We start from the raw sequence: 21,789 nt of genomic DNA on the forward strand, positions 1-21,789 counted from the left end.
TCTGTCAGTTGGGAGTCCGACTACAATTTTTCAGTTACATCTGGTCAAGTCCGTGCCGGGATCCCTGGGTAATATATCTTATTTTCCAGGGCTAAAGACTGGAGTTCCAAGAGCTTCCCACCTCACAGATTCTTCAAATCAGGCTTGCCAGTTTCACAAGAGGCAAGTATAACTTTACAACATGCCATCCAGAAACTGGTACAGACTCAAGTCATTGTTCCAGTTCCTCCTCATCTACACAACAAGGAGTACTATTACAACTTGTTTGAGTACCGAAACCGGACGGTTCTGTACGGTCGATTCTGAACCTCAAGTCCTTGAACCCATTCTTAAGAGTGTTCAAGTTCAAGATGAAGTCTCTGAGAGCGGTGGTCTCAGGTCTGGAGGAAGGGGAGTTCCTTGTGTCTCTGGATATCAAGGATGCGTACCTTCGCATTCCGATCTGGCCACCTCACCAGGCTTATCTAAGGTTTGCACTGCAGGACTGTCACTACCAGTTCCAGGCCCTGCCATTTGGTTTCTCCACGGCACCGATGGTGTTCACCAAAGTGATGGCAGAGATGATGTTCATACTCCGCAAGCAGGGAGTGAACATAGGTGGTCATTACGAGTTGTTGGCTCGCTAGCTGCTTTTAGCAGCATTGCAAACGCTAGGCCGCCACCCTCTGGGAGTGTATCTTAGCTTAGCAGAATAGCGAACGAAAGGTTAGCAAAACTGCTAATAAATAATTCCTTGCAGTTTCTGAGTAGCTCCAGACCTACTCCTAGTTTGCGATCACCTCAGTCCGTTTAGTTCCTGGTTTGACGTCACAAACACGCCCTGCGTTCGGCCAGCCACTCCTGCATTTTTACCTGGCATGCCTGCGTTTTTTAGCACATTCCCTGAAAACGGCCAGTTTCCGCCCATAAACACCCACTTCCTGTCAATCACACTACGATTACTCGAGCAATGAAAAAACGTCGCTCGAGCTTATGCAAATCTTATACAAATTTATGTTAAATTACTGAACGCATGCGCGCTGCGTACCATGCGCATGCACATTTTCCACCTAATCGCTCCGTTGCACAAAACTGCAACGAGCGAACAACTCGGAATGACCACCATAATTCTGTACCTGGACGATCTTCTGATAAAAGCGCCATCCAGGGAGAGGTTGCTGGACAGCATTGGCATCTCAACCAAACTTCACCAGGTTCATGGGTGGATTCTGAACCTTCCAAAATCTCACCTAGAGCCAACACAGAGGCTCCCATTCCTGGGAATGATACTGGAGTCGCAGAAAGTGTTCCTTCCGTTGGAAAAGGCATTGGTAATCCAGTCGATGGGTCGGGATGTCCTGATGCCAACCCGAATATCGGTGCATCTATGCATTTGCCTTCTGGGGAAAATGGTGGCCTCTTACGAGGTGCTACAATATGGAAGGTTTCACGCAAGACCCTTCCAGCTCGATCTGTTGGACAAATGGTCTGGATCGCATCTTCACATGCACAAGAGGATTCGTCTGTCACCAAAAGCCAGGATCTCCCTTCTTTGGTGGCTACAGACCTCACACCTCGTTGAGGGTCGGAGGTTCGGAATTCAGGACTGGATCCTGTTAACCACGGATGCAAGCCTCCGAGGTTGGGGAGCAGTCACCCAGGGGGTGCAGTTTCAAGGAACATGGTCAAGTCAGGAAGTTGTCCTTCCAGTCAACATTCTGGAACTCAGGGCCATACACAATGCCCTTCTGCAGGCCTCTTATCTTCTTCAGGATCGGGCCATTCAAGTCCAGTTAGACAATGTAATGGCAGTGACGTACATAAACCGTCAGGGTGGAACGAAAAGCAGAGCAGCAATGTCAGAGGTGTCAAGAATTTTCCTCTGGGCAGAAAAAATGATGTGGCGTTGTCAGCGGTCTTCATTCTGGGAGTAGACAACTGGGAAGCAGATTTCCTCAGCAGATGCGACCTGCACCCGGGGGAGTGGGGCCTTCACCCGGAAGTGTTCAGGTGCTTGACATGTCGCTGGGGATATCCACAAATCGACATGTTGGCCTCTTGTCTCAACAAGAAGCTCAAGCGGTATTGTTCCAGGTCGAGAGACCCACAGGCAGTGGCGGTAGATGCTCTGACGACTCAATGGGTCTATCAGATGGTTTCCTCCACTTCCTCTGATCCCAAGAATTCTCAAAAGAATAAAAAGGGAAATGGTTCAAGCAATACTCCTTGCTCCAGACTTTCCAAGAAGGGCCTGGTACGCGGACCTTCTGGAGATGCTCCTCGAAGATCCGTGGCCTCTACCTCTTCGTGAGGATCTTCTGAAACAGGGCCCGTTCGTCTATCAGGACTTACCGCAGCTACGTTTGAAGGCACGGAAGTTGAACATCTGATTCTAGCCAGAAGAGGGATCCTTAACAAAGTTATCTTGACTATGATCCAAGCCAGGAAGGGGGTAATGTCTAAACATTACCACCGTATTTGGAAGAAATACGTCTCCTGGTGTGAGAGCAGAACTTCTGCGGTGGAATTTCACCTAGGATGTTTCCTGCTCTTTCTGCAGGCAGGTGTGGATGTGGCCCTACGTCTGGGCTCCATAAAAGTCCAGATTTTGGGTTTGTCCATCTTCTTTCAGAAACAATTGGTTTCTCTCCCTGAGGTCCAGACGTTTTTGAAAGGTGTTCTGCACATCCAACCTCCCTTTGTGCCTCCCACGGCACCTTGGGATTTCAATTTGGTGCTGCAGTTCCTGCAATCAGACTGGTTTGAACCATTACAGGAGGTGGACGTAAAATATCTTACGTGGCAGACGGTCACACTGTTGGCCTTGGCTTCAGCAAGACATGTGTCGGAGCTGGGGGCTTTGTCTCACAAGAGCCCCTATTTAATTTTCCATGAGGACAGAACTGAACTCAGAACTCGTCAGCGATTTCTTCCGAAAGTGGTGTCAGCGTTTCGCATCAACCAACCTATTGTGGTTCCGGTTATCACCGACACTTCTGCTACTTCAAAGTCTTTGGATGTTGTGAGGGCTTTGAAAGTATACGTAAAAAGGACAGCTCATCACAAGAAATCTGACTCGCTGTTCGTTCTATATGATCCCAATAAAATTGGGTGTCCTGCTTCAAAGCGGACAATTGCATGCTGAATCAGGCTCACTATCCAGCAGGTTTGCCGGTTCCAAAATCTGTACAGGCCTACTCTACTAGGTCGGTGGGTTCTTCCTGGGCAGCTGCCCGGGGTGTCTCGGCTTTATAGCTCTGCCGAGTGGCTACTTGGTCTGGTTCGAACACGTTTGCTAAGTTCTACAAGTTCGATACTTTGGCCTCTGAGGACCTTCAGTTTGGTCATTCCGTTCTGCAGGAACCTCAGCACTCTCTCACCCGGTTTGAGAGCTTTGGTACATCCCCATGGTACTAAATGGAACCCCAGTATCCCCTAGGACGCAATACAAAATAGGATTTTAATTACTTACCGGTAAATCCTTTTCTCATAGTCCGTAGAGGATACTGGGCGCCCGCCCGGTGCTTCGTTCTTAATGCACTGTTACTTGGTTAAGTATTGTTGGTTCAGCTGTTGCTGTTCCTGTTTAAAGTTGGGTTAGCATAGCTTTCGTCTGTTGTGTGTGCTGGTTCGGAATCTCACCACTAAAGTGCCCATGGCTCCTAGTGGACCGGTCTATGCCCCCATGGTACTAAATGGAACCCCAGTATCCTCTATGGACTACGAGAAAAGGATTTACCGGTAGGTAATGAAAATCCTATTTTCTGTCTCTTTCTCCTTTTATCTCTTAGCCGCTAGAGTTTTTTTGTTTTTTAAATGCATGTATATTGAAGTAAATTATGTAGGGACACACACATGTTTTTTTTTTGTGTTTTTTTTATTCTTCCGTGTTTTTTTATTTTATTTAAAATGTATTATATATGAATCATACTTAGTTTCCTTGCCAACACATTTCTTCCAGGTTTTTTTGTTTTTTTATGCTATTGTTTTAATGTACCTGTGTTAACAGGAGTGTTTTGGGGTATATTAATAATTTAATAAAACTGAACAAGTGCACTGCAATTTGTGTTCAGTAATGTCTGTTAGCTAAATTGGTGTTGCACAACGGCACTCTGGACCAAATTTACACCACAGTATTATAGTCATTTGTGCTAACCCACTCTATTATAGATGTAGCGAAAGTAACTAACAGGTAGTAGGATTATTTTTTAACTTAGCATCTCCAACATTTTTTACCTGAGGAAATATGATAGTTAAATGTGTACAATTCCCACATTTTACACCGAGGAATAAATATGTACCTAACATCGGTCCATTCATACTATGCATACTTTACAGATCCTAATCTTGACGGCTGAAAAGTTTCCTGACATTCATTGTCATTAATGGAAAATGCAGACACCTGCTAGTGTCGTGTGTTTTCTTTTGAATTGCAAAATTCAAATCCTCTGTGATCATCGATGCCGTGTGCAAGATTGTGTTATTGCAAGTAATCATTTGTAGTTGCAGATTGCTGAATTGGTATTGTCTTAGGTGAGCTGTAAATTGCAGCCTATGTGTGGGCCTTTTTAGGAATAAAAAATAATCCTGGTTATCTGCAAATAAGCAACCAGAAACTTGTAGAGGTGCCATCAGGTTATTGAAGAGTTTGGTTTTTTTTTTTTATATAAAAGTGGAATTATTTGGAAGTTCCTTTAGAATTGTATGTCTTGTGCTGTATTCAATGAGGTTACTTCATATGCCAAAGCAACATGGTACTCGTGTCCCATTGCAAAAGATAGTGCACCACTTTATTCAGCATACAGAGCTCTACAATCTATTTTTCAGATGTATGCCAATAATGCCACCTGGAAAGCCTTAGAAGAGCATGAAAGGTTCATTATCATAATTACATTCAGACAGAGTCACCTGTTTGACATTTTGTGTAAAGCAAATAGAACTACTGGCAGTCGCATCTGATTTGATGCTAGCACAGCTTTTCCCTGTTCCTGAGGAACAAGGGAAGGCCTGGATATCCATGTAATTAGGCAAAGTGGGTCACATGACAGCTTGGAAGTAAGGATTGGTCCATGCAATCTCCTAATGCAGATTTAGCTGTTAATTAGCTGCAAAACGAACAACTTGAGGCAGATTAAAAGCAGAGTGGGTGATCATTATAATGCTGCTTTTGTGTCCAGCCTAGAGAGGCTCTCTTGTTCTAAAAGATATTCTTGCTTTCCCTTTTCCCTCCTCTGCTGCCTCAACCCACATCACTCCTGACTTCTGTGCCCTATAGTTCCCATAATAATAGACCATCTTGCATATGCCTCCTGAATTGAATCTGTTCCTATATAATGACCTTGAGCTTGGTGAATGTTTAAAAATGAAAGCAAAATAGCAAGTCGGGTAAACCTTTTTTTTTTTTTTTTTTTTCTGCTTCAGGTCAGAAGCCCTATCCCTGTGCTCAGTGCGATGCCTTCTTTTCTACCAAATCTAACTGCGAGCGCCATCTCCTACGCAAACACGGAGTTGCCAATCTCTCCTTAAGAAGAAACGGTCTTATGGCCCAGTCTAAGGAAAGTGATGTTGGATCTCATGATAGCACAGGTAGCACAATCAGCTTATTCACACTTGTGGTAGTAGGCTTCATAGTGCCGTATGTCATTATTACTGTGATGCAGACTGTCCGTCAAGGGACAAAGATGCCTGGTCATTGGTGGTCCTAATGTCACAATAGGGCATTTGCATGGTTTGCAAGTTTTTACGATTTATAAAACATAGCATTCACCCTAAAAATAATGGGAATAATAAAAAGAAAATCCATACTTCTGCATAAGATACTTTTTGTGGCTATGTCTTTCACAAAAAGTATTTTATAAACTCATTCTTGCGCTTTTTATCATTGTACTTCCATCCATGTTGGCATGTGCTGGAGCTGGGCATCGGTCCTTACTAGCTTAGCAGATTTGTTCATGGTGCAGTTAACCACCTAGTATAGTTCCCATAGATAATTACCGCTTTGTTAAGGTTTTGTATTTGTTTTTGTGCAAGGAAAATGGTCTTCTCAATTGTATATACAACTTGAGAGCAAAAAATGATATCCTGCTGGTATGTGCATTTTTACTGCCAGTCTTTCTACAACTGTTCAGTTAGGCGTATGAGCACAGGATTTTCTGCACAGAGCATGGGCTCTCCACCTCAACCCTCATGTTTTCCCAACAGTTCAAGGTGGTCATTCCGAGTTGATCGCAGTCAGCAACTTTTTGCTGCTGGTGCGATCAACTAATCCACGCCTATGGGGGAGTGTATTGTAGCTTAGCAGGGCTGCGTTCGCTTGTGCAGCCCTGCTTAGCTAAAAAAGTTTTGTGCTGTTGAAGAGTAAGGCTATATCTACTTACCCTGTGCGACAAATCCAGCGACGTTCCTCCCGGCTTTGACGTCGGACATCTGCCCTCCGTTTGCCTGGACTCGCCTGCGTTCGGACGACCACTCCTCGAAAATGGCATCCAACGGTGAGTATCCGCCCCGGAACGCCTCTCCGCTGTCAATCTTCTTGCGATTGGCGCTGCGTTTTCTTTTTTCGCTGTGCGCGCTGTTGCCCGGCGACATCCGCCACCAGACAACGATGCGCAGTTCCGACCTGTTCACACCACAGCGAAGTACCGCTGCGTGCTACCGGGTCGGAATGACCCCCCATGTATGGAAGATTTCTGTATGTGGATACAAGTGGGATAATTACTGACCCAGCATAATAGAGTTACTCACCTGAGCATGGTTAAAGAAATCCACAAAACATGAAATGTTGGTGGTACTTCATGACCTGAGTGGAGAATTATATTAATAAATAAATACATGAGGGGGAAAAAAATAATAATTAATATATATATATATATATATATATATATATATATATATTTATATTTACACACATACAATATATAATTGTTTGCATATGAGTAAGTATATGTGGCCATTGAAATTTACCATTCCACTTGTTTTTGTGTTTTGTTTTATTCGTTATTCATTTTTACTTTTGTAGTGTGTTTTTATTTATTTTTTACGATCTCTTTACATGAAAATAAAATCAACTGAACAAAACCAGAGCATCCTATTTGGTCATGTGTCTTTATAATACACATGCATGCTTTTTATTTTGGTTTTCAGATTATACTCTACGAGCCTAGGTACTAGATTTTAAAGGGTGGTTGCCATCTTAAATAACATACCCTAAATGCCCTTCTTTTCACGTTATTGCTAATTTGGTAAACCCCAGCATTCATTCTGTTAGGCAGGATATCTGCATTCATATATAGTTGCGACCTTTGAAATGGACGTAGCAGGGTAGATCTGATGCAGCGCTTCTTTATTGAAAGCCTTAAAGCCAGGAACTGTTATCGTAACAATAGAAAAATTAGTACAAAGTTATTTATAATGGAAAATCTTTTTAAAAGTAAATGCCTTCCTCATTCCCTTGGACACATGTTCATTCTAGCATGGTGTCAATAAAAATATTTACCTGCTGTCTAAGGCCAGGTAGGCTCAGATCTGACATCCGTCTGCTGTTACGAGCCCTCCTAGCAATTGTTTGTCAAATATTTAATATTTGTTTGGTACAGTTCAGTATATAGTGCTAAGGCTGAGTATCATCTATTCTAATAGTTTCCATGAGGCTGAATAGCCATGGCTTATATTATCAAGGTAGAGATTCTGTAGTTGCAATATTCAGTTGGGGTGGGGATTCACTTCTAAGCAATGGCCATAAAGGGCCTTAATAACGTTGTGTGGTGGCACTTTGTGACTAGTATCTTCACGGATTCTCTCTTTATACAGCATGACCTATTCAAACCTATACTACTCACAAAAATGCATGCTCATAAGTGACTAAGGGGGACATTTACTAAGCAGTGAGAAGAGCGGAGAAGTGAGCCAGTGGAGAAGTTGCCCCATCAATCAGCACTGAAGTAACCTCTATAATTTGCATACTATAAAATAATACAGAGCTATTGATTGGTTGATGGTGCAACTTCTCCACTAGCTCACTTCTCCACTCTTATCACTGATTAGTAAATGTCCCCCATTAATCTCCGCCTAGACCCTTACATGCTCCTCTTGTTCCAGCTGTGTCCTTTTCCAGTTAGAATGTAAGATCTCTCATGATCAGGGCTCTTCCTACTCTTTGTTTCATGACTGCATTTATATTGTCTACTTTGTGTATTCCTGTTTTAATGCAAGTCTCTGGTGCTGTGGAGCGGCGTGGCACCTTTCAAACCAGTGATGATGAGAATCATCACATATGTTGCTTGCTTTTGGCAATTGAATCCTAGATTCATAGATGAGCGGCATAAGCTGATGAAGTTAAAATACATAATATATGAGAGGTGACACAGGAGAGAGCTGGGTTGGACACTCTCCACAACTACCTCTCTCGTGAGAGTTGGCTGGATTGAGGCCTTTGGTTGGCTGCGCATGATGCAGGTTATCCAGCTCTGCTATGAAATGTTGCAGCTTTGTGATGGCTGTGTAAACTATAATGGAGAATAATAAATTCTCCAAAACTACAGACCCTTTTGCATTTCCACAATATCACCTATACAACCAATTAAAAATGACCTACAGGTGTAGGCACAGGTGACTAGTGTGTAAGGTTGGAGGAAAGCGGACTATTTTCCAAGCCTTCAACCCTGCACTTATCATACATTATGCTTGTTGGCTGCCTACATATTCTGCATGCCTCTAATGTGTAGGACAATGTATTGTTAGAGGAAAGCTTTTTTGGGGGGCGAGGGTTAAGACTTGATCATTTTTTTTTTTCTGATTTAGTTTGTATATCAATGTGTAAATTAATATAACATGACATAACGAGTATTGCATTGTTCTAAATGTGTATGTTCCTTTACAGACAGTCAGTCTGATGCAGACACGTCTGCCGCAGAAGTTGATGTGTTAGACCTAACGTCCAGGGAAAGGGATAACTCAGAAGCAGCTCCACCCATGGATGGCGAGGAGATGTCCAGGAGCACGGAATCTGATAAACTGACACTAGACCAGGAGAACAACAAACAGGAAGCCGATGAGGAGTTGGAGGACGATGCTGTTAGCAACAAAAGCCTTGATCTCAATTTTGCAAGCAAGCTGATCGATTTTAAACTGTCAGCCAGCGAACAAACATCCAGCAACTCTTGTGATGTCTGTGGGAAAACTTTCAAGTTCGCAGCTACTTTGGGCAGACACAGGAAGGCACATTCATGTGCTAGCAAAGGACATGAGAAAAGCAGTGAGCACGAGCGCAGAGAGTCAGCAGTCTCTGACTGCAATACAAATAGTCACGTGACTTCTGGGGAGGATGGCAGCCAGGAAGAGGAGCTCCCCGTTGATTTAAAAATGTCCAAATCTCCTGTGGAGAGTGAGGCGTCCGGACAGGGGAAAGGAGAGGGCGAAGCGATCTCGGATGACAAAATGGAGAAATCGTTAGATAAAAGTGATGACGACAAGGACTCCAGGTCTGAGACAAAGGGGACAAAGGCAGACAAAAGAAAGAAGATATGCACCGTCTGCAGCAAGCGTTTCTGGTCCCTTCAGGATCTCACAAGACACATGAGATCTCACACAGGTTAGTGATTGCATGTACTATGCAGCCTTGGCACACTGTTCTAGTTAGAGGTACTGTATATGCTTTACACAGATGAGCAGGGAATAAGCTTTGCCTTAATGTACAGCCTTTGCCACAATGAGTATCTGCATGGCTCCTGGTTATTACTAGCAATAGAAGTAGTGGTTATATCTCTTACGTCCTAGAGGATGTTGGGGTCCATATAAATACCATGGGGTATAGACGGGTCCTGAGGAGCCTTCGGCACTATAAAATTTTAATAGTGTGGGCTGGCTCCTCCATCTATGCCCTTCCTCCAGACCTCCGTTTAGAAATTGTGCCGAGAGAGCCGGACGCACTTCCAGTGAGCTCCATAAAGGGAGTTCAGGAAAGAATAAGTTCTAAAATACAGGGAGGCTGATGGCAAAAATCTCCCTGCATCGTGGGACGCAGGGGGAAGGAGCAGGAACCAACTTCCTGAAGAGTTAATGGCTCCTGCTCCCACTGACTGGACACCATTAGCTCCTGAGGGTGATGATCACATAGCCACCGATGGCGAACGCTCACTCCCGCAGCACCAGCCGCCACCCCCTGCAGCTGCCAGAATGTGACAAGGTGGTGAGTGCTACACACCAGCGATCCGTTAGAACGGAAAGCTGGTGTTAATGGTGGCTGAGGGGAACGGAGCATAGCAACAGGCTGTGCTCCGCCGGTTCATATATGCACAAGGGTGCAAGAGCTGGCAGAAATCCCTCAAACTGGTCACTACAGTAAATGGGGGTGAAAAAAACCTCCGTTTACAACAAAACCCTCAGGCCAGTATAAATGTTAAAAACGCGGGAGAGCCGCGCCATGTTGGGGGCGGGGCCTCTTCTCATTACAGATCCAGCACACCAGCGCCATTTTCAGCTGCAGTCACCGCTGTGAACAGGCTGCAAGAAAGCTGTCCTCCTTCATAAATCACTTTGGTCCCAGGGTGTTATAGAAACGGGGAGGTGGGGGGAGTACTGTTGGTGCTTATGTGATATATATATTGCTATATATATGATAGAATAACCTATAGGGTTACGAAATTAGCGTAGAAGGTTTATTTTGAACACTTCTAAAAACGCTGGGTGGAGCTGGCTCTTTCTGTGTTACTCTGCAAGTCTCAGTGAGGGAATTGTTTATTATAAATAGAAAGGCACAGTAACATGTCGAATGAGAATGATTCATACAATGCAGACTGTCGACTGGTGATGTTTTCCTACAACAGGATGATGAGGGGGTGCCCAATCCCACTGAAACTGACACTGAGGGTTTGGGCAGCATTAAATTAATGATTGCACAGTTGAATGAGAGATTTACTCAATCTGAAAATGAATTTAAAGGTTGGAGGAGATCCGTGGAAGATGCCTTATACACAGGCCCATCTCCTTCTTCACGTCAACCTCCCTCAGCCATATCAAAGCGTTCTCTTGCACGCATAATGAATGTCGACACAGACACTGATGACGTCACGGGGGACGTTGATGACATAAGTGGAGCGGATGCTACCCTTTCAAAAAGCATTCAGTCCATGATTACAAACATCAGGGAGGTGTTGGAAATCACAGATTCCCCTCCAGCAGAGGAGAAAATGGCCTATTTTAATAAAAATAAGAAACCTATGATAACTTTCCCTGTTTCAGACAAATTGAATGCTATGTTTGAAACTGCCTGGAAATGCCCAGACAAGAAATTTCAGATTCCTAAAAGAATCTTAATAGCTTATCCCTTTCCAGAGGATGATCGAACAAAGTGGGAAAATTCTCCCTTGGTGGACGCATCCGTGTCCAGATTATCAAAAAAGATGACCTTACCCGTCCCAGGCACGGCTTCGTTAAAAGAACCGGCTGACCGCAAGCTTGAGACTACACTTAAATCTATTTATACGGATAACGGTACTATTATCAGACCCACTATTGCGGCTGCATGGGTTTCAAATGCTATTGAAAAATATGCAGAGAATCTATTAGAGAATATAGACAATATTGACAAGGATGAGATTATCACAACCCTAGGACATATAAAGGATTCTGCGGGATTCATGGTTGGGGCCATGAAGGACATTGGATTAATGGCTGCACGGTCGTCATCCATGGCGGTGTCGGCGCGCAGTGGCCTCTGGTTAAACCAGTGGGCAGCGGACGCAGAATCGCTAAGAAAAATGTGGAAACCCTCCCTTATGAAGGTGAAGCCCTCTTTGGGGTCTCATTAGATAAGTAGATATCTAAGACAACATCGAGTAAGTCGTCTTTTCTTCCTTCCGCAGCATCTCCTGCAAAGAAACCATTTTTTGGCCCGCAACAAACTTCCTTTCGAGGCGGGAAAGCAGGGAGGGCCAGAGGCTCCACCTCCTTCTTTGGTAGAGGAAGGGGTCGGGGGCGAGGGGGGAAATCTGCAGCAGGGGTTTCTCAGGAACAGAAAACTACATCTGTTCCACCATGACGCTGGGTCTCCCAGCCGGGAGACCACAATCCACTAAAGATAGGAGTTGCCACATGGGCTTAAAAGCTCCCACCTGGCGGACTTTTCAGAAAACATTAGGAAAAGTTGTTGAATCTCTGACTAAAATTCAAAAAAAGTCTCTAAGAATAACAGGGCTCTGCCAACACCCCTTTTGTCCTTTGTTTCTAGCCCAAACAAGATTGGCAATGAAGTATTATTAAATGCAATTCCAGAGGTCATTAGACCTCTTCCAGGTACAGAGGTTTCTTGTCCAGATGTTGACATCTCAATAGATAAGGTGTTGTCTTGCAGCTCAGCTGTAGGGGAATTAAATATTCCACCACAAATTCTTCCTGAGAAGTCTCTACAACTTGATGTTCAGTGCACATCTTTGGATGTTGCAGGGAGTACGCCCAGTGGCGTAACTACTGCCCCCGCAGTCCTCGCGGTGGCTTGGGGGCGAGGGGCTGCGGGGCGCCACTGATTTACAGCAGACTGACATGCGGACGAGCGTCCGCATGTCAGTCTGCTTTCTCCTTCCCTCCGCCACTTGTTGGAGGGACACAGAGGGCACAGCGTGTGCGTCTCCTGTGTCCCTCCTGCATCATCTCCGGCGGCCGCGGGTCTAATAGGGGGAAGTGCCGTCCGTGAGCTCTAATTGGCTCACGAACCGGCACTTCCCCCTATTAGACCCGCGGCCGCCGGAGATGATGCAGGAGGGACACAGGAGACGCTGTGCCCTCCGTGTCCCTCCAACAAGCGGCAGCAGCGGCGGCGGGCATTATCTGGCACTGGGGGGGGGGATATCTGGCACTGGGGGGGGGGGATCTGGCACTGGGGGCATATATGGCACGGGGGGGGGATATCTGGCACTGGGGGAATATCTGGCACTGGGGGGGGGATATCTGGCACTGGGGCATATATGGCAGGGGGGGGATATCTGGCACTGGGGGGGAATATCTGGCACTGGGGGGGATATCTGGCATTGGGGGCATATATGGCACTGGGGGGGGGATTATCTGGCACTGGGGTATATCTGGCACTGGGGGGGAATATCTGGCACTGGGGGCATATATGGCACTGGGGGGGAAATATCTGGCACTGGGGGAATATCTGGCACTGGGGGGGGGGATATCTGGCACTGGGGGCATATATGGCACTGGGGGGGAATATCTGGCACTGGGGGAATATCTGGCACTGGGGGGGGGATATCTGGCACTGGGGACATATATGGCACTGGGGGGGAATATCTGGCACTGGGGGAATATCTGGCACTGGGGGGGGGGAATATCTGGCACTGGGGCATATATGGCAGGGGGGGGATATCTGGCACTGGGGGGGGGATATCTGGCACTGGGGGCATATATGGCACTGGGGGGGGGATTATCTGGCACTGGGGTATATCTGGCACTGGGGGGGAATATCTGGCACTGGGGGCATATATGGCACTGGGGGGGAAATATCTGGCACTGGGGGAAGATCTGGCACTGGGGGGGGGGGGGATATCTGGCACTGGGGGCATATATGGCACTGGGGGGGAATATCTGGCACTGGGGGAATATCTGGCACTGGGGGGGGGGATATCTGGCACTGGGGCATATATGGCAGGGGGGGGATATCTGGCACTGGGGGGGGGGGGATATCTGGCACTGGGGGCATATATGGCACTGGGGGGGAATATCTGGCACTGGGGGAATATCTGGCACTGGGGGGGGATATCTGGCACTGGGGGCATATATGGCACTGGGGGGGAATATCTGGCACTGGGGGAATATCTGGCACTGGGGGGGGGGGATATCTGGCACTGGGGGCATATATGGCACTGGGGGGGGGATATCTGGCACTGGGGGGGAATATATGGCACTGGGGGCATATATGGCACGGGGGGGAATATCTGGCACTGGGGGCATATGTGGCACTGGGGGGGAATATCCGGCACTGGGGGGGAATATATGGCACTGGGGGCATATGTGGCACTGGGGGCATATGTGGCACTGGGGACATATGTGGCACTGGGAGCACAGCCCTAGCAACAAGGACTACCTCCTAGCAACGAGCATGACACCCAGTGCATGAAACACCTGACAACGAGCATGACACCCAGTGCATGAAACACCTGGCAACGAGCATGACACCCAGTGCATGAAACCCCTGGCAACGAGCATGACACCCTGAGCATGAAAACCCCTGGCACCGTGCATGGAACCAAGAGCATGAAACCCCTGGCAACGAGCATGACACCCAGTGCATGAAACCCCTGACAACGAGCAGGTAATTGAAAAGTAATTAGAAGCCTTACTGTAGGACTTAATGTGTAATGGGCATTACGGTGTGTGGCATAATGTATCACGGACATTTCGGTGTGTGTCATAATGTGTCACAGGCATTACGGTGTATGGTATACTATATCGCGGGCATTGTGATATGTGGTATAATGTCTCGGGGTCATTGCAGTGTGGCATAATACATAACTGGCATTGCGGTGTGTGGCATAGGGTATAACGGGCAGGGCATTGCGGTATGTGTCACAGGCATTACGGTGTATGGTATACTATATCACGGGCATTGTGGTATAATGTCTCAAGGTCATTGCAGTGTGTGGCATAATGTGTCACAGGCATTGTATGTGCTATAATGTATCGGGCATTGCAGTGTGTGGCATAATGTATCACGGACATTGCGGTGTGTGTCATAATGTGTCACAGGCATTGTATGTGCTATAATGTATCAGGGGCATTGCAGTGTGTAGCATAATGTATAACGGGCATTGCGATTCCTGTCATAATGTGTCACAGGCATTACAGTGTGTGGCATAATATGTCTGGGGCATTACGGTGTGTGCATATTGTGTCATGTGCGTTATTGTGTGTGGCATAATGTCTAAGGGCCATTGCAGTATGTGGAATAATGTATACTGGGCATTACTATAAGGAGGAAAAATGACAAATAATGTAAGGGGCATGAATCAGGATTATTTTTCTTTCCTGTGGTGGCTAACGTCTGGGCGTGCAGGTTGCAAAACTGGGGTATAAGGTAGTATTTTCCTGCAATGCCACGCCCCTTTATGAGAAACCACGCCCATTCCAACGAAACCACGCCCCTTTTTTTGCTTCGGCGCGCATATTTAGCCCTTTCTTGCTCCCAATTATGGGGCATGGGGGGGGGGGGGGCGCTGAAGAATTTTTTGGCTTGGGGGAGAAAAATTTCTAGTTACGCCACTGAGTACGCCGTTGACCATACACTTGGAAATCATCCCCATAGAGAGGGAACAAGTCCCTTCTATGCTTGAGACGCAGGTTCAGGAATCGGACCTGGATCCGCCTCTGTCAAGAGAAAAATTGAAGAAAGAACTTCCAAGGAAGAGTGTCAAAGCCAAGAGCGCTTCTTCACACAAACAGACAAGGTCTAAGTCTACGTCAACAAATGTTCCGTTGTGTGATTCCCGCAAGGAAACAAGACCTTTGAAACTTTCCTCGAAGGGTCATAAGACCGCTTTACTTCAAAAAGAAGTAATAGACACATTGTTCCAAGTGGACAAGGCCACATACAGTGGCAATAAAGCCCCGGTTGGTTCCGAGGGCGTTTTAGTTAAGGGAAGTATTCCCTCCGGTTCCACTAACAAGATCACAAAATCTGAGTTTGCTATCGGACTCCCAGGTTATTTCAAAGAGTTCCAAGAATTCTTCCTAGTCAAGTCGTCTTGAGTCAGCAGAAACTAGTTCTTTGCCGAAACTTACCGCAACTAAGTTTGAGATGGAGGTCGAACGCCAGATCTTAGCTCGGAAGGGTATTCCGGACAAAGTCATTCCTAAGCTAGAAAAGTGGTAACGTCAAAGCATTACCATCGAATTTGGAGAAAATATGTATCTTGGTGTGAATCCAAGATGCTTCCTACAGAGGAGTTCCAGTTAGGTCGCTTACTCCTTTTTCTACAGTCAGGTGTGGATGTGGACCTAAGATTAGGCTCGCTCAAGGTCCCGATTTCGTCTTTGTCTTTCTTCTTCCAGAAACAGTTGGCTGCGCTCCCTGAGGTGCAGACTTTCTTACAAGGAGTTCTGCACATCCAACCTCCATTTGTGCCTCCTACGGAGCCATAGGATCTTAATGTTGTATTACGATTCCTGCAATCGGATTGGTTTGAACCTTTAAGGGAGGTAGATTTAAATTTTCTTACATGGAAGGTGGTCTGTTGGCCTTGGCATCAGCAAGGCGTGTGTCAGAATTGGGGGCCTTGTCTCATAAGAGCCCCTACTTAATTTTTCATGAGGATAGAGCTGAGCTGCACACGCATCAGCAATTTCTTCCTAAGGTTGTGTCTGCTTTTCATATCAATCAACCTATTGTAGTGCCAGTGGCTACTGACACGTCTACTTCAGCAAAGTCCTTGGACGTGGTCCGGGCGTTGCAGATATATGTTAAGAGGACTGCTCCTCTTCGAAAGACGGAAGCACTGTTCGTGCTTTATGATCCCAAAAAGATTGGGTGTCCTGCTTCTAAGCAGACTATCACTCGCTGGATCAGATGTACAATTCAGCATGCTTATTCTGCGGCAGGATTGCCAGAACCGAAATCTGTTAAAGCTTGCTCTACTCGTAAAGTGGGTTCTTCCTGGGCGGCTGCCCGGGGTGTCTCGGCTATTCAACTTTGCCGAGTAGCTACTTGGTCAGGGTCGTACACATTTGCCAAGGTCTACAAGTTTGATACTTTGGCCTCTGATGACCTTCGATTTGGTCATTCAGTTTTGCAGGGAACATCTGCACTTTCCCTCCAGTAGTGGGAGCTTTGGTATCATCCCCATGGTATTTATATGGACCCCAACATCCTCTAGGACGTAAGAGTAAACAGGATTTTATATACCTACCGGTAAATCCTTTTCTCCTAGTCCGTAGGGGATGTTGGGCGCCCGCCCAGTGCTTCTGTTTCCTGCAAGGGTTATTACTTGTTAAGTAATGGCAGCTGTTGCTGCCACCTTTTGTTCATGCATATTGGCACGTTTTCATTTGGTGTTATATATATATATATATATATATATATATATATATATATATATATATATATATATGTGTGTGTAGTATACTTCTCTCGAAGTTATCCGTGTCCTTGGCACAGCTCCTAAACTGAGGTCTGGAGTAGGGGCATAGAGGGAGGAGCCAGCCCACACTATTAAAATGTTATAGTGCCAAAAGGCTCCACAGGACCCGTCTATACCCCATGGTATTTATATGGACCCCCGCATCCTCTACGGACTAGGAGAAAAGGATTTACCGGTAGGTATATAAAATCCTGTTTTTATTGTTTTGAGACAGAACTTAATAGAAATGGTTTGTTCTATGAGTTTTACATAAATTTGGTTTGTACTATGAGTTTTACATACATTTTCAAATGTGTCAGTGCAAGCTGGCGACAGTTGTAACCTTGTGTCTAAAGTGCAACTTTAACATGTTTTATTAACAGTACTGTTTCTCTTCTGTGGGCTTCTGTAATATACGTGTACCATTCTCTTCTAGGTGAGAGACCTTACAAGTGCCAGACATGTGAGCGCACTTTCACTCTGAAGCACAGTCTGGTTCGCCATCAGCGAATCCATCAGAAAGTAAAAGATATGAAGAGTCAGGGGAAGGACAGTGACAAGGAAGAGCGACAGCTGAGGGACGAGGATGAGAGTGATGCGGAGTCCATGCAGAGCAGCACACACCACATATCTGAAAATGAATATGATACACCATCAAGTCTTAACAGCCACTCTGTAACTAGAAGTAAGAAAAAACTGTCCTCAAATGTGGCTACTGAGGAATCATCTCAAAATAATGAAGCTGCCTCTGGAAGAAGCACCCCGAAGCAGGCTGTAGGAGTGGAAGTTAAGGATACAGACAGTCGTAGGAGCTCTGACCGTAAAACCCTACAAGGTTACAACAAGGAGTCTGAAAAACCTACTATAAATAACGTGCTTCTAACCTCAGAGGGATCCCTGCCTGCAGTAGGGGCTAAATGAGCCAGGGATGGGGACGACGCTCTTGAATTGCTAAGACAGCATCATATTTACACTTGATCTTTTTAAAATAGTTTTCTACAGCTGAAGGTGAAGATGGCAGGCCATACCATGTGCCATAACCTTTCAGTAATAAAACAAAAAACAAACTTCATATGGATTTTGAGTGCCTTACTACTTTATTATGTCTTTTGGTATCACTTCCCCCCCTATATTCAGTTTTGTACGTAAAAGAAGAAATAACTGGGAAAGGTCCTCTTTGTAAAACATTTAAAATATTATTTTTCTTTGCATTTGAAAGCTTGTTCCTGTACACCAATCACGGTCTATCCAGAGGTGGACACTTAAGGTTGTGGAAAAAAGCCATTTAGTACTGCAGCCAATAACTGGAAGAAAAACACATGCACATGCAGGGAAGGTTTTATACAGGTCCTTTTATTCGTTCCATGCACTGCTCTAAGCAATATTTTTTGCTGTGTAAGTGGACAACAGTGGACCTTCTTGCATTTGAAAATTGCTGGATGAAAATAATCGCAAAACATATGGCAGTAGCCGTAATCCAGGAAAAAAAATCTTTTGGACTTCACAACTTGATTGTACACAAAGGGGTTGATTCAATTATTTGCGGCCAATGAGTAGATATGGCTATAAGCCAAGCATACAGTCGTTTTGGACTTGGGGATTTTTGTTTGCAGCCCCATAGGCCTGTATACAAAAAACATCGGGACACGAGGGGGGACAGTTTGGCTGCCTTTGTCTTTGGTTCTATGGCATTGCAACAGCATTACCCCCACCTTCCCCACATGGGGGGACTGGTTAATTGAATTGACCCCAACGTGTCTGAATGGTGTTATTATTGAGTAGCTGTTCTACCTCGGATAAACACATATACAAGAGGATTCAGCAGAAGCATTACCACCCATGGAACTATCTGCCCTGCCTACATCTTGATTCTGTTTGCTTGAATTCAACAGCTTACTAGTCTCTGCATTTTGCAGATCTGTTTGGGCAATATTTGCCTTTCAAAATTTACCAAGTAACTTTTGAATCCTGGTATTAGTAAATTTGTATAAATATAAACTTTTGCTTTTTTCAAATGCTAGCCTTGGGAAGTTCTCTTGCATTGCACCATTCCAGCCCTGTTCTCAGGGAAACCAGAGGCTTGTGCTCAGTAAGGTAAATGCAGACTTTCATGTACGCTGCCGTGGAGGGCAGCGGGGGACAGAGGTGGACTGTGAAAACAAGCAGAGAATACTGTCTTCCGGTATCCAATGCCTTAACTTCATGCCATGATCATTCTGTTTTTAGGCAGGAGTGTACTACTGGTGAAAAAAGCAAGAAGCTAATATACAGTTTGTACTATGGCGCTTGAAGATAAGCCTGTTTAAAAATGGTGTGTTTATATGTATGTGTATATAATAAAAAATAAAATATTATATATATACATATGCAGATATATACATATAAATGTATGTATGTGTGTATATGTATTAGTGCGTATGTTGGGTATGTATGTGTGAGTATATGTATATTTTGGATATATATCTACACACGTAGATACAAATCTATCTATATATATATATATTATTACTCTACTGTAACTGTGCAATTTGCTCTCCCCGGTTTGTTGCAATCTCCAGGACTTAGAACGTGAAGGTATATTTACCATTACTGTGTTATTACAGGTTATGTGTTTCCCTCTAGACCCTTCTTGAATGTACAGTATATCAGATCCATAAATAAATTTTTATTCCTCTTTCTCCATTTGTGTCATAGAGAAAGCTCAACATAAAGGACCTGAGCTGCTGACTGCAGTAATAGGCTTTTGTAGTTAGCTGGGAGTAATACTTCCAAATATACCACAGCCTATTCATGTGTTCATCTCCAGCTAGATCCTACACATTTCAGTTGAAATAACTCTTCACTTTGTGATTTTTATTCATGTAACTTTCAGAAGATTTTACAAACAGATTCTGCAAAGACTGAAAGTTTAACTGTACTTAGAGGTAAGCATCTTCTTATCATTCATGCCACTTCCATACACTCTGCCACATTGCAAAGTCTAGAGTCTGAGTCTATACAGGGGTGAAACCGGAGAGGGATCATTCAGTACAACACTGTCACAGTATCTGTGTAATGCTTGACAATCAGTGGGATGACCAGTGTAACAGAGCAGCAGCTAACGCCATTCTGAATGCAACTGCATTAAATGTAAACTAATATATTTCTGTATGGGATGAGCAGTGCAAATTTAGCACACATTACTAGGTCTAGTGAGTGAAAAAATAAATCGAAACAGTGATTCCTTTTAAATATATATGTGTGTGTGTGTGTGTGTGTGTGTGTGTGTATGTATATATATATATATATATATATATATATATATATATATATACACACACACACTAAGTGTTCTGATCCATCAAAATTGGGACATTGTTTGTTTTGGTCCTTTCATTTTGAGTTCTGTATATCTGCGGATCCCCTATTTACGCACTCACTGCAAAGTGAGGTATCACACCAGAACAACCTGTCAGAAAAGTGGGACGTTTCTTAGCAATAATCAAAATGGAGTGAAAGCTTTATTTAAACATATGTGTATCCTTCTAGGTGAGGTCTATCTTTTTGTTTTTTGTTTTTTAAACTAAATACAAATTGTTGTCAATGATTTTGAAACTAGCTGTCCCCAGGCTGTTGTGTTCTTTTCTGATATTATACTGTGAAATATATGCCATGATTGAACTCTGAGTGAATCTTAGATTTAGCTTGCCTAATTGTGTCCTTCTTTCTTTATTATTATTTTTTTTTTCTACTCTCAGGTCTTTGACTGAATTTTCTGAATTTATATAATATCTGTCATTTCTAGTTTTCAAATGAATTGCAAATTTTATTTAAATCTTAAGGTCATGAAATCACTACAATAAGCACTTGACTGTGAATACAATAAAGGCCCCATCACATAGATAGTTCTGATGATATAGCTGGGATAACAGCCGACATATAATAATTCCGATATCACAATGATTTATTTTTCTCTCCTATTCTCTGTCTGTATGAACAACCCATTTAGGAAACCTAAAACTATGGTGAAAATGTAGACATTCATATTTTTCTAAAGGGAACTTAAACTGCTGCTATGCAATATGTACAAGACTGGTCTATGCCACATGAACAGAGAATCACTTCTTTTGGTACTTGTTTTCCTCTTGTTTTTCAGCTGTACAGTACTTCCAAATTCAAATGAAAAGCTGTTCTGTATCAAACAATCTAAGCAATAAAATTGTTATATTTAAATTGAAGGACCGCAGACTTCCATTCTTGTATACAGTTCATCTACCTCAGCACACACACGCACAACGCTTTAACACATTTAAGTATGTTAAGGGATAGTAATTATATAAAGTATCAGTGTTCATTTCTATTTCTATGGAATTTACAGCAAATATTTTCTGGACTTTGAATCAAAAATATTTGTTCTGAAAATCTCTATGTAGCCATTTTGGATAATATATCTAAGGGGTAATGCATTAAAATGCCCCTTTTCTCAGCGCTGGGAGAGTAAAGGTGCATACACACTTAACGATATAGTAAACGATATAGCTCCTGAGCGATATCATTTACTACATCGCCCAGTGTGTATGCAGCCGATGCGCAGGTCGTTAACGATCCTCCGTGTCGCCCGTACAATCAGCTCAATTTAGACTCATAGTCCAAATCTGCATGTACAGCCCGGCCGCGGCATGATGTCACTGTGCGATATCACACAGTGTAAATGCCCGTCGTC

General features: G+C 44.3%; 1 protein-coding gene across 5 annotated transcripts in view; it reads left to right on the top strand.

The window, feature by feature from the left end:
• RREB1 (ras responsive element binding protein 1) overlaps positions 1–21,304 on the top strand; it is a 138,045-nt gene extending 116,741 nt beyond the window's left edge. For 4 of the 5 annotated variants that reach the window (XM_063923099.1, XM_063923098.1, XM_063923101.1 and 1 more), the window contains 3 exons: positions 5,401–5,565; positions 8,858–9,568; positions 17,524–21,304. In XM_063923099.1, the coding sequence (XP_063779169.1) occupies positions 5,401–5,565; positions 8,858–9,568; positions 17,524–18,008 (1,361 nt within the window). In that variant the 3' untranslated portion in view covers positions 18,009–21,304. The remainder of the gene's footprint in view (positions 1–5,400; positions 5,566–8,857; positions 9,569–17,523) is intronic. The other variant, XM_063923102.1, reaches the window with a different exon arrangement.
• Positions 21,305–21,789: the final 485 nt, after the last annotated feature.

The sequence above is a fragment of the Pseudophryne corroboree genome, chromosome 5, assembly GCF_028390025.1.
Source record: "Pseudophryne corroboree isolate aPseCor3 chromosome 5, aPseCor3.hap2, whole genome shotgun sequence".
In the NCBI taxonomy this organism is placed as follows: Eukaryota; Metazoa; Chordata; class Amphibia; order Anura; family Myobatrachidae; genus Pseudophryne; species Pseudophryne corroboree.